Below are 18,059 nucleotides of genomic sequence, written 5' to 3'. Positions count from 1 at the left end.
TTTGCGATGTTGCCACTTCGAAGGCCACGGCGTAGAGTTAAAGGTGGCTGTGGGTAAAGGCACGGATTTTGTTGTCTATCAAATCTTTTTTAGGAGAAGCCCAAAACCCCCAAGAGTCCCTTGAGCACTCTTTCTTTATAGAGGATTAGGCATCCAGAGCTTTCAAAAATAAAGTTAGAGTTCCTTCGCCAAAACATAAGAGGCCTATTATCTATGACTGGCGTACTTAAAATATTGATAGATTATGAGTCTCCATATTATGTTCTTTGTTTGACTGAGCATTTTCTGAATATAGTAATGAAATAGAAATAGTACATTAAAAACAAAAACGGAACAACTCTAGCTGCAAAATGTCATTCTGCAGATCACCTATGAAATTAAGAGGGAGGTTCAGGTATATGGTGCCACCCAGACATGGATTGTGAACCATTAGATATTGTAGTGAGTTTGTCGAGGAGGTTGCTATGTTTGCGAGCTGGTGGCTGTATTTATTTACAATATTGCAAATATACCCATACGTCCACGTGTTGCAATATTGTTTACATCAAGCTGTTGATGGTGGCAGCGTACATACCACCATTGAGTCAGTATCATAAATTTCTGGATCTGCTAGCTGAATGCTTGACTAAGTATCATAATTAGCACCCATCCATGGTACAACTATAATCATGGGAGATCTTATCGATCTTGCTTGTGACGCTTTATCTAATCACAAACTTCGTCCCTGTGATGGGAATGGCTGCATTTGGATTAGTCAACGTAGTCAGTGGTTTTGCTCGTGAGGTTAAAGATTAACGCAGTTTAATATACCATATGTACAAATTGTGTTAATTTTGATTCATCGGTGATTATATTACAGGTCTTTCAGATAATTACGCCCAGTCGGCATCATTTCAACTCAGCTCTTTTCAAACTTCACCTAAATATTTGAGCATCTTATCTCCAAAGAAAATTGGGAAGAAGTCTATGGTGCTGTAGATTTAGACACCAAATTTTATAAATTCATGGACAAGATCATCTATATATGCTTTTAATGTTTCAATACCTAACACCAGTAAATAGATAAAAAAAGAAGAGAGTCAACAAGATAACTCTGAAGTCCTTACTGAAAAATCTTTGGGTTTATTAGCTTGATTAATTTACCTATCATCAGTCTTCAAACTTTGTATGTGTAAAATAGTTTTTTCAATTAATTTCATTTTAAACGCATTGCAGATATAATACAACAGCATTCAGCTATATCAACTACAGAAGTTTATTGAACTTCAACACCGCATGATACTTACATTACATACAGCCTATCATATAAAAACAAAGAAAAGAAGAAAACTTTTATTGAAGTCGAAATATTACAGAACAAATCAGAGCTCACTACCAACATTTATGTCTGTAAATAACAAAATGTAATGTAATGTGTCAATATCATTCTCCTGATAAGTATCACTAAACAAAAAAGAAGAAGAAGGATAACCACAAAAATTGAACATCGGGGCCTCATGACTGCCACAGCCCACAATTATTGTGTCATTTAGAGAGAAAAAAGGCCATGCGATCGATGTGATTGCGAAATGCGAAACGTGCGAAACTACTAACAAGGCCGCTGTATTTTTATTTCAGGATTAGTTTTGCCAACACTGTCATTTGGAGGCTTCTGATTGGCTGTGGAAACACCATTCCATTACCGAAACGATACGACGAGACTACATCCGCCCCACCGCCCCGCCCGGTGGTCTAGTGGATAACGTGGGTATTTACTCAGGGGAGGTATAGAAGAGACTACGATGACAGCTGTGGGCTTCTTATTAGCTGAGGGAACGCCATTACCGTAATAAAACGGACAATAGCCATCGGCCTCGGTGGTCTAATGGTTAGCGTGCTGGGCTGATATACTGTAGGTCCCGGGTTCTAATCCCGCTGGTAGCATTAACTTTTTGTCCAAGATTTTTTATTATCAGCAAGTTTGGTTGGTTTGGTTTGGTTATTACAGTTAAATTTTATTATTAAGTCATTATAAAATTTTAATTGAGCAATTTCTAGTTTTATTTTAATAAACAGAATTATTTAATTTTTCCGATTACTAAACTTTTGTTATATTAATTCTTTATCAGCAAGTTTGGTTAGTTCGGTTAGGTTATGATAGTTTAATTTTATAATTAAGAAATAATAAAATTGAATTTGAGACATTTATAATTTTATTTTATGAACAGAACTATTTTTGCGATTAGTAAACCTTCATTGCCAAAGTGCTCTCTACTACAGCGCTGTTCACGGAGGAATTTTGAACTAAATGCCTCTTTCGTACCTCCCCTAAGTCAGACCCGGATAACGTGGCGGAGGTGGCGGGCTAATAATCTGTAGGTGCCGTGTTCGAATCCCGCTGGGTGGCACTATTTGTTTACAACTTTTTCATACCCATTTTCAGTTTTATTTTATGAAAAGAACTATTTTTACGACCTTCATTCGTTTTTTCACTATCAGCAAGTTTGGTTAGGTTATGACAGTTTAATTTTATAATTAAAACATTATAAAATTGAATTTGATGCATTTATGATTTTATTTTATGAACAGAACTATTTTTCGATTAAATCTTCATATTTTATTTTCAGCAAATTTGGTTAGGTTATGACAGTTTTTATAATTAAAACATTATATAGTTAAATATGAGGCATTTTTAATTTTATTTCACGAACAGAACTATTTTTTCGATTAGGAAACCTCTAATCAATCAGAAGCCTTCATTTGAGACTGTTGGCAAAACAAATCCTGAAATAAAAATTGTGCAACGATTTTAGGCCAACGAGGGAGGAGTGGAGTAGAAAGTGGAAGTGTGGAACTGGAAACGGAAAGTGGAAGTGCGGCAGTGGAGGTGTGGAGAGTGGTGGTGGAGGACTGGAGGAGTTTTTGGAGTTTTGCTTTTGTTGCAGGAGTTGCAGGTTAAGGTTACACTGGTTACATTACACTTACACTTACTTACAACAAAAAGTTACAATTAATTGAGTTGTGTGAGTGACGTTGAGTGTTGTTTCAACCTTCATTCAGCCTCGACTGATGTTAAAGTCTGTTGTGTAAATTGTGATTGCAGTGTTTTTAAATATGGAATGGAGGCCTATCTCCGTCACTTCTGTGTTTTGAAATAATTTCTATTTCAACACAAATCCCATCCTTAGGGTCTTAGTTTATGCTTAGATAGGCATAGCAATTTGGTAGGACCTAACTTATCAAAGTTAAAGCCACTTCCGTTGATTAGAATGTTATCGTTATCTAAGGCATGTCTGAAACCTTAAAAAGATATGTTTGGAATAATTGTTAGTGGTCGTGTTGTGCAAACCAATTTTGAACAAGTTTTAGAAAGACATTTTTTATCTACAGTAGTTGATGCTGACAATATAAATCATATTGTGGTATTCTTAACTGGAACAAATCCATTTCCAGATGGAACAGCTGGTTTAATTTATTTTAGTTGGCCTGATCCAAATGCACCTCCTAGCTGGCAACTGCTTGGTTACATATCAAATGAAAAACCATCTGCCGTATTTAAAATTTCTGGACTGAAGAAAACGTCAGAAGAACAAAGTGGGTTTCTACAATTTGCTCAACATGCAATTTCACACAATGCTCAGATTGGTATTGCTATTGAACCTTTAAACATTGTCCAAGAACAAATTACTATGCTGGAAACATCCAAGCCTACTGAACAGTCTCAGTTTACCGAATACTGCAAAAAAACCCTAAAGAATTTTGTTAACTACATATCCAGTTTTGCCACTCTTCAACAAGACACCTACGTCGTACCACTTCCAGTCGTACAGAACTGGTATCAAAACTTTGAAACCAAACTTGCTGTTAACCCTTATTTTTGGAGATCTTAGATTCTACCTTTCTTATAGACCATTTTCAGCTTAAAATCAGTTAAAACCCAAGTTAAGTTAACTTAATAGCATATACATCAAGTCTTACTTTTATTGAGCTCAGCACATCCTGAATATAATATCATGTAAGTACAAGTTAGCCTACACTTAAAACTTTTAACTTAGGCCTAATTAACAGGGCCAATTTAACGAATAGGCTCGGTAGGCATATGCCTAGCCGTGCGAGGCAATTGGCTTTTTTGGGGGGCGTCGAAAAATTTGAAAATAAAAAAATGGTGGCTGTATTTGCATGCGATTGCATTTCCTGTGATTGTATATACATCATCATCGTCCGCCTACCTTGATCGGCCGATTGCGGCTATATTCTGACTATTCCCGGCGGAGGTGTGGACATAATTACGTCTTCCTTGATTGCGGCATTATATGAACACATCCCACCGTCATGAGAATATTATCACCATCTACTGTGAATAAGGCAAAATTATAATTATATCCCGGGGTCGTGTGGATATTAACTTATCAACCTCTTTTGTGATCAAAGTACATTAAAGTTCTGATAATCCCTCATAGCCATGAAGACATCATCGCCTGCCACGGTCGTATGGCATAGTAATCCTCTCCTGCCATTGCGGCAAAATGGTAATCATCTCCCGCGATTGTTTAGAGATCATCATCGTCTTCCCCGAATGAGGAAAAATTCTGATCTTTCCCATGGTCGAGTATACATTATCATCGTCTTATGTGATTGCGGTAAAATTCTGATCATCCTTCGCAGCCGTGTAGACAGTCATTATTTTAACTCCCGCGATCCCGTAGACATCGTAATAGTCTCCCATTGTCGTAAAGACATCGTAATAGTCTCCCATTGTCGTGAAGACATTGTAATCGTCTCCCGAGGTTGTGAAGACATCGTAATTGTCTCCTCCAGTCATGTAGACATCATAATCGTCTCCCTCGGTCATGAAGACATCGCAATCGTCTCCCACGGTCGTGAAGACATCGTCTCCCGCGATTACGGCAAAATGTTAATAATATCCCGCTGCCATGTGAAGATCATTATCGTCTTCTGCAATCGCAGGAAAATTCTGACTTCCCCTGCGTTTGTGTGGACATTTTCATTGTCTTCTGTGATCGCGGCAATATTATGATCATCCTTCGTGGCTCTGTAGATCTCATTATGGTATTGTGCGATTGCGGTAAAATCATGATCATATCCTGCAGTCGTTTTAGACATTAGGCCTATTATCGTCTCATGCGATCGCGGCAATATTCTGATTATCCTTCGCGGCTTTCTAGGATCTCATTATCATATTGTGTGATTGCGGTAAAATCATCATCATATCCCGCGGTCGTTTAGACATTAGGTATCATTGTTTCATGTGATCGCGGCAAAGTTCTGATTATCCCTTGCCGCCTTGTGGAGGCATATATTATCGTCTCCCGCAGTCACGGAAATGTTACTTATCATGTGACATCACTGTAAATTGACAATTCCAGGTAGAAATATAGAATTCACACACAATACCCGGTTCCAAAAAATTCACTCTTAATTCCCGGATTTCCCGGTCGATGGTCACCCTGTTATATTGCAAAGGAGCACTACTATTAGTTGTGCCTAGGGCGCTGACATAGTCAAAAACGGGCCTGCTAATTAGACATACCGTACTGGTACTGGGGTTTTTAGCAGCCTAACCTAAGTTACTCTAGTATTTTCTGGTAAATTGTTACATTACGGTTACATGGGATTTTACCTAAAAATGTTGATACTGTCCAGGATTACATCTCAGAGCCTACCCAAGTTAGATCACCTCTGTAATGTTGCTTCTGTTGTTATTAAAGAAAAATGTGTTGGTTTTTTTTAGTTTACTTAGGTAACTTAAAAACAACCCAAATCCCGGCAGGTTAAGGTTAAATGAGGTTTTTTGATTCATGTAAATATTAGGAGTAGTCTATAACTTAACTTATCTTTAAGTTTCCGTCTCATTTCATGTTTCTAGCATTGTAGATTTTAATGGTTTTCTGTAGGCTATTGTAAGTTGTTAGAAAAAATTTCCATTAAAATAATTATCCTAGAGGTCTAACTTAGCCTACAGTATATATAAATTATTGTCACCATTCTGTATTATGTTAAAGTTGCACATTGTATAACAAATGAATTAAGATGTTTGAATCTTGAACCTTACCTACTTAAAGGACTTAATACAGTCACAAAATTGCACAACTTAGAACAACCTAACTTGCATCTTCATTTTGCAATTTATAATTAACATTCCTTTAAGAAATTAGGTTAAATCCGTTTGAGAAATTTGGTTAAATTAGTTTTTAAGTGAGTTGATCACACATTTTAACACAGGCCTTTTTCACTTTCAACAATTTCCCAAAATCGTTTTTCTCTCACCCACTAACTCCTATTCCCACCGGTCTCCCCTAGATGGTAGGTTCTAAGGATGTGTTAAATGTGATTTCCCCCCATTTATTTTGGATACACTAGGGACCTATGTAGGCTACTAGCCTATTTCTTGTGCAGCACTCTAATTTAAAAAATCTTTACCAGGATTTAGACTTATGTTGAGTTGTTGTTTACAGGGTATGGCACTAATCTTATTTTGAATCCAGTTAACTTTAACTTTTTCTGAATTAAACAACATTTTATGTGTTGCCTAATCCTCAGTATTTTATCCACAGAAAAATGTTCCAAATTAAAGAGAACAGGGAAGAATGGATTGCCGTAAGATCCTTCAAGGCCAAACTAGCAATGGCTAAACTAAACGCAACAAGGTCAAATCCTTCACAGGCGGTAAGTTTTTATTGTTTGTGATTTTTGTTTTATTTTTGTGATATTTAACTTAGGCTATTAAGTTATTATCCGAATTAAGTTATTATTATTATCCAAATAACTTAAACCTTCTGAAGATTAAACACTTTTTTTTAAGAGTTGGCGATTTTATGCCTGTCCGTTTAGTCCTTGGGCCTGTTTCCCTCAAAGCAAGGCATTTAGATAACTAGGACCATTACTAAACACTTTTCTCTAGTTTGCCATTAGAAATGAACCATCTCATTAAACCATGTCGGCAGCTGAATGTTATGCTACCATCTAACTGAACTGTGTTCATATTAAGATTGTTTATATACAATGTAACCCATGCATTGTACAACATTGGTATTAAATTATTATGACAAAAGCTTCACTTAAAACCACTAAAACCAGTTAAATGAAGGAAAAACACCCACACCTGTAGGCTATGTTGTTGAATGTAGTTTAGACTTTGATATTATGAAATTATATTAGTCAAAAACAAACCACTGCTGATAACTAGTAACATTGATGTATTTCTTTACGTTACTCAAGTTAAAAACTATTAAATACTTAATTTTTTTCAGTTACCTAAACGTGATGTATCCGGCCATCTGACTGGTGAATTTGACATCAGTGGTTTGCCTTTGAAATTAAAGAAACATATTATCACAGCTGGCATCATACAAGGAGATATATTTGATTATGGAGGTAAAGTGCTATTTATTATCATTTGGCCACCATAGGAGTTTGATACAATATACAAACCAGATTTTCTGTTGTCTCTGACTCGTCCTTTGTAGTTGAATTAACCAGGTTTCCGCTTTCTTTAAAGCCATAATTATCCATTTTACTGGGATTTATCCATTACTCTATGTCGTTAACAGTTAACTCATTTAGAAATTGAACGAACGCCATAAGAAAACACTAAATACGACACAACAACAACTAGGCCTAGAATTTATTAATGCAAACAGCCAACGGGAATGGTCCACGATGGTTGGTAAAGTGCATTGTTACTGATGGATAATCTTAACCCCTGATGGACATGATTAGGTAGCCTATGTCGTAATAAATGAGGTCATCCACTATAAAGGTCCAAGTCAGCTGAGTCGGAAAATCTGGTATGTATGAAGTGTTATTCTTACTGTCTCGGAGTAAATATTTTGCATGGTTAGCTTGTATTTATTGTGAAGAATTTTTCTGACTGGATAAGTCAACATTGGTATTGATTTTTCTCCCACTAAATTTGTATAGTATCTAATGATAATGGTGTTTGAACTCTAGAGGGACACCAGTATTTATTTAATACCTACAAATTCCATATTAAGACTTCATCACTAAACTCATTGCTCAAATGTTGTCTTAATTTTTCAATACATTAGAGAAATTGGTTTACTTTTCTTCGCTTATTTTCTTCTTTCAAAGGGTTGGTAGATTTTGGAAACGGATGCATAATAAATTCAACAAAAATATTTGTACTGTAACTAATAATCTATCTAAGAATGGCTGAGTGATCCATCTAAGTAAAAAAATGTTACAAATTCAAATGCTGACATTCATCCCCAGTTAAGTTCCACTGAAGTTTATGATCCTAATTCAATAACAGAGGGGAAAGTGCAAAAATGGACTAGGGAGTTCAAAATGGCTGTGAAAATGTTCATTTCAGAAGGAATAGTGTTTTTGATGGATACCCAGATTTTTCAGACAGGAAAATAAAAGGAAAAAAGGTTTACACGGCCTTTTTTACACTCCATAACCCATTTCCGCACTTTACCCTCACATATTGCAATAGGCCCATAACATTCAGTCTGGCGAAGAATTTCGGCATCAGATATGTTTCTTGCAAGCAAAAAACTTAACACTGACCTTATCTTGCACATGGCGGCAGATTCAATAATTTAAAAAAAATTTAAACACTGCGTAGCGTACAAGTCAGCTACAGAGCTGCAAATAGTGTCATTCTGTTCACTAATGATGCAGTAAGCGGCTAAAAATGTCCCTAGCCTGAGTCTGAGAGCTTGTAGCCGGGGGCCGTTTATTGGGGTGATATGGTATGGAGGAGGGAATTCGGGTAATCAGGAGGGAATAAACAGGGTAATGCTAATAGGTTAGGAATAGGTGTGTCTGGACCAAACTTAATATAAGCGTGCTGAATCTGCTACCAATAAAATTAGGAAGATTGCTGGGGACCAGAGGGACGGAGACCTTTTACCCAGATCAGAACACTTGCCTAGCCAGCTTTGATTTGCACTAATGGAACTAACTATTTAAATATTAACCTATCCTTCCAACTATGAACTGAACTTGGATAATTTCTTACTAATATTGATGAGTGAGGGGAATAATATGTAAATTGAAAACTGAATGGCTAATATGTATGAATTTGATTGATAATTGCTAAGCTACATTCTGGAGACATGTGATTAAATTAACAGGATTGAGAAGGTTGAACCCGGCTAAGATTTTATTTCCTACATTTCACCAGTCGGGCGAGCCAGAAGGGCTCCCCGCTTGTTTCCTGAACTTAGCCAGACATTATTTCTATTTTTAGTCCTAAATAGCTATGGTAAAAGACTTATCCATAACGTGAGAGTCCGGGTCGGCGAATTCCAGCTTCCTTTTCGTCTGACGGTTGGTAGAGCAAGAAGGAGGAGAGGACAAGAGTCTAGGAAGGTGGGGATAGCGCGTTGATGCAGTCGCGGCAGGCAACGAGATAGTCATGCAGCCCGGCTTCGCGAACGGCACACACTATAAAAAATATAGCGTGCCGCTATGCGTCACAAGCTGTTAAAAGTGTTAAGTGACCCAAATTCTGAGTTGTGAATAAGTGAATAGACTCTCAATGTGTTTATGTCTCGGTCCCCAGATGGATTTGCCTGTATCAGGGAAGGTGATATTTCTGAAAGAACTTCAACTACTAGCAAAGTACTCTTACTACAAGTTCAGGCAAACACTCTTGATTCATATGCTAGTAAGTATATATTCTTTTTTTTTTAGTGTTTTAACAACATGTAAAGACTGTCTTAGAAATCAAAATTAAAAAATCATATATAGCCTTACAAAGAAATAATTTGGAAATGCTTTTATTTTTATAATTGCTATTGACACTGAAACCCATTTTGAATTTAAATGACTCCTATTTAAAATGTTATTACAATGTCATTGTACATATTTTTCTTCGTCAAGATCATATAGGCCCTACAACAAAATTAATTTTAACAGAAGCTAGGATTTATATTAAAAAGTTCTTAAGTAGGCTACCATATCATATACGTACGATAGCCGATATCACGATAAATTAAATATAACCTCTTAAGTAGGTATTAAGATTGATTATTAGACTCTTTAGAAGTGTTTGGGTACCTTAAACCCCTAGAGCCCCTATTATCCGGTGCGGATCATCTTAGGTCGAAAGAGATCTTTAAATAATAATTCAGGAATGGAAAGAATATCTGAAACTACGTCTTATGTGGCATAGAGTCCAAAGTGGAATAGTTGTATCACTGTTTGTCTAATGTACCTTATAAAAGATGCAATACAACTTCTTTTTGAGTTTTGGAATGAAAAAAGTCATTTATCGGTTTAAAGGTAACCACAAGCACAAGAGAGATTTTCATCCAGGAGGCTTATCTTAATGAGTGGGAGTCCAAACTGGTACAAGAAACGAAAAACAAGTACACAAACAAAACATTAAAATATTTTATTGTCATTTCCGACGAAGAAAGGAGAGTTGAAGAGAGTGTTCCTTCAATTGAAGCTTGACTGTATTTTTTTTTTTTAGAAACCCTCCTCAGTTCACCTTTCTTAATTGAAAATGCTGTCAGTGACAAAGAAATCTTCTAATGTTTTCCGTTTATTGTTCCAGTTTTAACTCTTTAGTCTTTCCCATTCTGTAATCTTCATTCAAAATCATTTATGGGCCAGTTTACTGGGTAAATTAAGCACGACCCAAAATAATTCATGATTGTGTTAAATAGAATATAAGTCTGTTTCTATTTTGCTTTTAGAAGCAATTAGTGCTGTTGAGACACTTGTTGATGAAGTTTTGGAGCCCCAAAAGAAAATTGTTAAGGTACGTTTTAGCATTAAGATTACTATATGTTGTTCATTTTCATTTTTACAAAATAAATTAGAAAATGCTTTTTTATCTAAAAATTGACAAAGAGGAATTTAAAAAGATAAGAAATAATTAAAGTTTATGGGCCACTAAACCCTTCACCCCACTACCACAACTACTAACTACCTAACTTTGCCTGGGTAAATAAATAATTTTTCATTTCATTTTTTCATTTACCATATTATTAATGAAAGATGAAATGGATACATAACAAGAGTTCCAGGAGCTTCTTCAGAAAAAGTAGTAGAATTATCAAGGGGCGAAATGTCAAATCGTGTTGTGAACTTTTTGTTTCCTTTAACTGCCTGGATCCCTTTTCCGTAAGCCAAGGGCTTAAAAAAAACTTATTAAAATTAAAATCTCCAGGGGATAAAAATAAAAAAAATATATTGACAATTTAGCTCTCGCTAGCCTGCTGTATGTATAAGTATACTTGACTGCAGAAATATGTATATGGCCTACTTCAAAATAAAAATGTTTAAACAGCTTCGTCAAAGAAATATATTTGAAATAGAAAAAAATATGTGTGATTAAAATAACTGAAATTTACCATGACTTATTGCAGCACACTCTGAACAGACGATCGTGGGGAGATGTTATGAAGAATGATTATGAGATACATGATTTGATCAGACCAGTGGTCAGTCATTTGATAACTAAAGGCATCATCAAAGGAGACCTCTACTGTGCTTCTGGTAAGTAACAAAACTTATAATTTCCTACCTAATCTCCTAAGGTATTCCAATGGCTTTCCAACTGTTTGATATCTCGATGTTGGCTTTGTTACTTTTACAATACTGCAGGCTTAACTTTCTGACATAAGCAAATGAAAATGTCTACTTTATGTTGTCTACTTTAGACAGCATAATCTTCTTCATATTTCCAAAAACTACAAGAACATAGAAAACTACTACTAAAGAAGGATCTAGTTCTTAAAATTCTTTCAGTTAGGTAAGCCTTCTGTTAAACCTATCAATTACAAAATTCTAAAAAAACTGGCATATAGCCGTCTTGACCAAATAACTCATAACCTTTAAAAATAAAGTATTTTGTGGGGATTTAAATTTAACCAACTCTTAACAATCGGTTGAACTTCTTTACTTTTACTAGTAAGGAAATCAAAATTGAACATATGACCTTGAAATTGGACAGCCTGCTATCCAACAGGCTAAACTTGAACTAGGCCTACCTCTATGTCTGACATAGGTCCCCAAGGTCCCGGATTCAAATCCCACCAAATCACCAATGGCTTTTATCAAAGTGATGATGCCGCATCCCTTAGGTCTAGCCTGAAGTAATTTGAAAAACAATCCCTAACTCGTCTCTAGAGTCCTAGGACAAAAAAAGTAATGTCTGATGATTGCAGGTGCTGTAGTATGTGCTAAGGGTAGTCCTTACTTGGCGGATGATTTGCCACCAGAGGCGACGAGCGAGGGGCCCATCTATCTGTTGATTCAGGGACCGAACGATAGGACTTTGCACCGTAAGAGCTCTTTCATAGTAGTCCAGTATTTTTTAGTGTTATCTTATATTACATATCCAGAGCCAGTCACAAAAAATTTAGTTATTCTAGCATAACATTTTATTATCACTTACATAAAACCTGAAGCAGCTAGGTTCTAAGGATGAGAAATCCACTAGGGCGTGCAATCTAGAATTATGGTAATGTCTTTGTTTCACAGTGATTGTAAAACCCTACTTTTGACACAATATTTAACATATAGGTACTAATTTGTGCAGTTCACTACTTTGGAAATCTTGTTTGAACAATGTTATGTTTTTTAAACTAAAAGTAAAGATTTAGGTTCTTTTAACACGTTCGCTGCGGGCCAGTCACCGGTGAGTGCTCTAGCTCCATTCTGCCACGCTGAACACTCACCCGTGAGTGCCGAAATCGTCTACATTTCATTAAATTTCTGCACAGCAGCACACCGTGAAGAGCGTTTATTTTAATGTCTGCGTTTAACTTGGAATGTGTGCTTTATTATGGTGTAGGTTGGTAGTAAATTTCCCCATAAAATCCCCTTCTGGCAAGCTAAGAAATCAACTTGTCCCATTTTTCTCACTCCTATTGGCAATACAATAAGACCGGCTGGTTCCAGACAGTGCTGCTACCTGTGAGTTTTTCAGCAAACTACGTAAACTCTCGTCTTAACACAGCACTTGTAAAGAAAAAAAGAGAATCTTCACTTATATTCAAAATATACTCTTTACTTAATTGATCATTCCATCAAGCAAAATCACCTCACACCTTTATGTAATACAATTTAAGTATTTCATACAGGTGTGAGTATAACAAAAAGTTGCCCCCTGGTGGGGTTTTAATGAATTTAATTTAATTTTAATTGAACTACTGAGGACATTACAATCACAGAGCTGCGCAGTGGAGTTAAAGATGTTAAGTGTGGGCCCTGTAATTAAACATCCCAGAAGTCCGATTTATGGACCGTGAGAGGTCTGATATGTTGTCCTCCTTCACACCTTCTTCAGCTTAATTCTAACACTTCTTAACACTAATGGATGTGTTTATTTGAACACTCTATGAATTGAAATGTCAGTTCAGATGAAAGATTGTGATGTGAATTGTTTTCTTTGTAAAACTGTAATACTGCAAATAATAACATATTAAAATATTGATTGAAAATATTTATGAAACAGTTTGTTCAGAAACTATTTATCAAAGTATGACTTCAAGATGTTTGTATACACTGGATTTCGGTTAAGCCGATTATTCATGAATTCACCAACTTGATATTAAAAAATGTGATCATCAACACTCATTGTGTATACTTTGTATACTTCTTCAGTTAAACCAATACTCTTAAATTTACCAGTATAATATTAATAATATAATACAAAACACAGGATAATGATAAGATGATGATTTGTAAAAATGCTATGTAATGAGTTGAATTGAGCTGTGGTACAAGTAACAGATATAAACAATGTAATAATCTTTTTTGTGCACAATTTAATAATATTTTGAAAGAGAGAGCGAGAGAGTTGATTGCAAGTTAAATTTGGTGGTTTGCCACATTCTAAAACTGCAGAGTCTCGGGAAAACCTAGCCTTGACGATTTTATTTATTTAGTTTAGGCCACCAGACTCCCCAAGGATGTTCGTATATATCAAACTGGCCAGTTTACAATTTAATCAAACAGGGACTATTATGTAGTTTGTGATCTACATCACTCCTTGCTGATCAATGCAACGGGGCCAATCGACCACTGAGTCGATTAATTGATAATTTTTATTAAGTATTTAATGTTTATGAATTTAATGGGAGTCTATCCTCATGACCTTTTGTCAACCCTAGCCTTCGACCGAGCACTCTGTTACCCCCATTTACGTTACACAATCAAACTCTCACTATTTAAAAATGTAACACTGTTCAAAAATTATTCTACACATGAGATACAAACGTTTTAAATAATAATACTGATGGTGATAGAATTTGACTTTACATAGAACACAAAATAATAATATCACAGACAATCATTGTTCTTAAAAATAATAGACCATTTCAATTTAATTTAATAAATAATTTCCAATTGACTATAGTTACTAATGTAACTTAAATTCTTTGCATAACGTGATAAAATTCAATTAAACATTTTTCATCCTGAATTGCGACCATGTGCTCAAGGTATACCAAATGAAACATGAAATTTTCAGACCAACTATGACATGATTTCTGACTTGTAAAGCTAGTGGAACATGTGAAAAAATGGCAGATTGGCAAGACTATTTTAATACTAAAACACAAATAACACAAACATTTACTTACGTACACATGTCGACACATACACATTCATTCCGACGAAGATTCACGCGTACCGAACATTTAAAAACTGACTCGTGGATTTGTGACTTTTTGTCTGACCGAGCGGAATATCACGACACGGTTTTTTCTGGTGTAGGACTTATTAATTCTTGTTTTTTCGAGCTGGCGTTTAATGATTCAATTGAAAATACCTTCACGACGACCCACTATTCGCTAGAAACTGACATTTGCTATCGATATGATGCATGTACGAATTTTCATCACGAACGCGAACAATCAATCCGGCATCTCAACTGTCTCGACTTAATACTAATAAAACACACCCCCAAATGCAATTCGGCGAAATTTTGACAATTGCGATCGTTTGATGCACGTACAATTTCCGCCCGAACGCTAATTTCCGAGCTACGAAATAAGATATTAATAAATTCGTCCTACACCAGCGACAAAACGCGACTTCACATGTTGACTGTGCGAGTACTGAGCCACGAGTGACGACGAGACGTTTGCACGCGACACGGTTCGAGTGTAGTATTCCTCCGCGTTACGTCATGTTGGACTGACTTGTCCATTGCCTGGCGCGGATTTTAAATCTTTGAATTTAAAATCAGCACACACTTCACCGCACGCCATTTTACCATTCGTCAGACTGAAATATTTGAAAGCCAGACGGGTCCGCTCGACGCTGCACTGGAGCTGCCATTTGGCAGGCCGCAGCGAACGTGTTAAGATTTTATGAGTTATTGTCGCATACTGTAGTATGCAGGCAAAAAAGTTAAACCTCACTGGACTGTTTTAGGAGCAGCTTTAGGAATTCGTAAACTGATCACGGAAGCTGAAGAAATCATAAATAACGATGCACCAGAAGTGGTGAGTATGACTGTTGTTGTCACTATAATAGAGCATGACCATTGATTATTATTGTGACTAAGAGTTGGAGTATCATTAGGAGGATCAGAAACTTAATTTAGGTAAGATTTTAATGATGTACCCTAGGCAGGAAGTAAACTATTTTGGAGTTATTTTCACTCGTGAATAGGTATTTTGTTACTGGCTTTACTAAAAAGCTGATGAAACTAAAAATTGCTGTTTTAAAATTACCAAGATACATTATTTTGTTGAACACATCAGAAAAATTATCGTTGACCTAGATTTTAGGTTTGCCTTTTCTTGCTGTTTGTCACATTGTTTTTAGTAGAGTTCGCAAAAAGCGTCAGAAAAGGTGCATGATCGAAATTAGACAATTACACTGAGATCGCAGGTCATGTTCACCAATTGTCATTTTTGACCCGACTCGAAGTACAAAATTAGCCTGCAGACCTTCAGACTATAGTTAAGGTTTGCAAGAGAGAGGATATTTTTTCCACAGGACAAGCTTTACTTGAACACAGACTACAATGAAGACAGCTTGACAGTAATGTAAAAGTTGTCAGTTCAATCATAAGAAATGTCACACGTCTTAAACTGTGCTCACCTATACTTGATAATAATCGGTCTTATTACCTTTGTCGTTTCAAAAATATGCACCATTGTCATGTTTGTCACCTTGCATTGTATTACTCATAGGAGTCAAAGTCTAGGGCTCTCCCCAGTTAAGTTCGGGCCAGAAATAATGTTTGGACCAAGCTTGGGTTGAGTAATTTACATTAAAAGTAGGCCTATGCAAATGGCTTGGTTTTCAAGCCATGTTATTATTCTTGCAGAAAGCATCTGAAATACTGTGCGATCCAGAATTCACGATTTTTCTACATTGGCGGGAGCTTACCCAATTTGTCACCACAGAAATTTTTACAATTTCGTCTTGTTTTGCAGGAGACTTTCGTGTTGGTTACCATAGGAAACGTTAGCGGTTTCTCTGCAACCACGGGGGACGTTCATGTTGATATTAACAATTTCACGGTGACCACAATGATAATATTTTATCAATTTCAAGAGTAAATATTTCCCTAGTTCAATTTTCATTTGAGACTCGAAGGTCGTCATTTTTGACCGAACCAAGTTCAAATGTCTGGCCTGAAGACCCTTGTAACCCAGAGTCTGTTGACAGATTGCCGTAGTCAAGGCCGCGGAGAAGGAAGATTTAGTTCCAGTAAATGTAGTCGACCTCACTCAAGATAATCAATATCCTCCGTTCTTACCACAGTTAGGAGAGGGAATCGATGCTGATGGTAAGTAAACTTTAAAATGTTTGCTTTAACAAAATTTATACTTTTAACTGTTGATGCACTTAATTATATATGAGTAATAACTCAGTCGACAGTTAATTTGTCATCAATTTTCTGTTGGTATTGTTCGTACTTGTAGGCATTTTCAATAGGCTCGTCAAATAAAAACACGAGCAGGTGAACCGGATGAAATAGAACAAAAACAAAGATAAAACTTTTTATTACACAGCAGATCATGGTTTATCAACCATAATGTGATTATTTATTTATATTTATATACATTCATGTTTTATCTCAAAAGTATGTGCAGATTTTCCCTTCGATGCACACAAGCTGAGAAAAATGGTTTTCAAGGAACATGCTTGCCTGGATGTATTTTCATGAATTACTTACAGTACCAAAATGGTAGAGATTACTACTGTATTGAGTGTTGTGAGAGTGTGTTTCGATGTGTGTTATGGTGATGTTAACAAGTGTGTTTCTGTTGCAGTGACTCGCTGTTTGGTGATGCTTCAGTGGTTGTTGGCTCACCCGTTGTTTGTGTCTTTCGTTATCCGCCCTCCATCGGGATGCGAAGCGAAGACATTCAGCAGGAAAATGGTTTCGACTGCATTGTTTTGTCTTCAACTCTATGATCAATACAAATGCAGACACTCCAAAACCTCATGCAACGATTGTCTTCGATTCTTTAGCGAGGTCCAGTCTGCTGCTTTTGACTGTTGCCAACGAGTTCTGCAAGACGGTTACGATATATCCACTCTAATTTTAGTCGATGATTACATAAAAAGATTGTCAATCGACCCGACACAAATCGGAGTACTTTACGACTACCCTCTGCCGATGAATCTGTTTGATTTGGACCGATGTCGGTTGTTCATCGATGTTGCGATTGATCGCGGACTGAAAACCGAAGAATCTCACATCGTATCGTATTTAAAATCAACAAACTTTTTTTATCCCGTCAAGGCATATCAGAAGATTACAACCGGTTCACAAGTGAATCCTTGTCCATCTAAGAATCGAAATGCACGGAAATATCCGTCGTACTGTTCCCTCGACCATCACGGAGGTTTGATCAATTTTCATCTCAGTACCATAAATAATGCATCGCCCCAAAGATTCTTTTTTCCAGACGCACCAAAAATACCCAAGTGTGATTATTTTCCTCTTTTGCGTAAGCTCACTATATTTTCTAATTTGAGTTCGTTCACTAAGAAAAACAGCAAAAAGGCCCATTCTGAAACTGTGAAGGGTTCATCCATGTTACACGCAGCGTATGATTTGGCAGTGCAGTCCTCGCTTCTGACACCTCAGACCGGTACACATG

At 36.3% G+C, this 18,059-nt stretch overlaps 2 protein-coding genes across 4 annotated transcripts in view; both read left to right on the top strand.

The window, feature by feature from the left end:
- The first annotated feature begins 2,919 nt into the window (after positions 1-2,919).
- LOC129002244 (protein OPI10 homolog) lies at positions 2,920-3,909 on the top strand. The gene has a single exon (XM_054429908.1). It carries the CDS (start codon positions 3,291-3,293, stop codon positions 3,867-3,869), a length of 579 nt encoding a protein of 192 aa, XP_054285883.1. The 5' UTR covers positions 2,920-3,290; the 3' UTR covers positions 3,870-3,909.
- The window catches only part of LOC129002238 (uncharacterized), a 28,297-nt gene continuing 14,117 nt past the window's right edge, over positions 3,880-18,059 (top strand). For all 3 annotated transcript variants that reach the window (XM_054429899.1, XM_054429897.1, XM_054429898.1), the window contains exons 1-10: positions 3,880-3,994; positions 6,555-6,666; positions 7,251-7,374; positions 9,533-9,637; positions 10,674-10,738; positions 11,349-11,478; positions 12,150-12,266; positions 15,367-15,437; positions 16,615-16,735; positions 17,223-18,058. In XM_054429899.1, the coding sequence (XP_054285874.1) occupies positions 6,559-6,666; positions 7,251-7,374; positions 9,533-9,637; positions 10,674-10,738; positions 11,349-11,478; positions 12,150-12,266; positions 15,367-15,437; positions 16,615-16,735; positions 17,223-18,058 (1,677 nt within the window). In that variant the 5' untranslated portion in view covers positions 3,880-3,994; positions 6,555-6,558. The remainder of the gene's footprint in view (positions 3,995-6,554; positions 6,667-7,250; positions 7,375-9,532; positions 9,638-10,673; positions 10,739-11,348; positions 11,479-12,149; positions 12,267-15,366; positions 15,438-16,614; positions 16,736-17,222; position 18,059) is intronic.

This window comes from Macrosteles quadrilineatus, unplaced genomic scaffold, assembly GCF_028750875.1.
Source record: "Macrosteles quadrilineatus isolate MER2022 unplaced genomic scaffold, UCM_ALF_1.0 Scaffold_9__3_contigs__length_116548681, whole genome shotgun sequence".
Classification (NCBI taxonomy): Eukaryota; Metazoa; Arthropoda; class Insecta; order Hemiptera; family Cicadellidae; genus Macrosteles; species Macrosteles quadrilineatus.
Note: the sequence above shows the minus strand (reverse complement) of the source record. Positions and strands in the feature narration are given on the sequence as shown.

Excerpts from the sequence above, each read along its gene's own strand:
- LOC129002244 (XM_054429908.1), top strand. The coding sequence starts at position 3,291 with ATGTTTGGAATAATTGTTAGTGGTCGTGTTGTGCAAACCAATTTTGAA.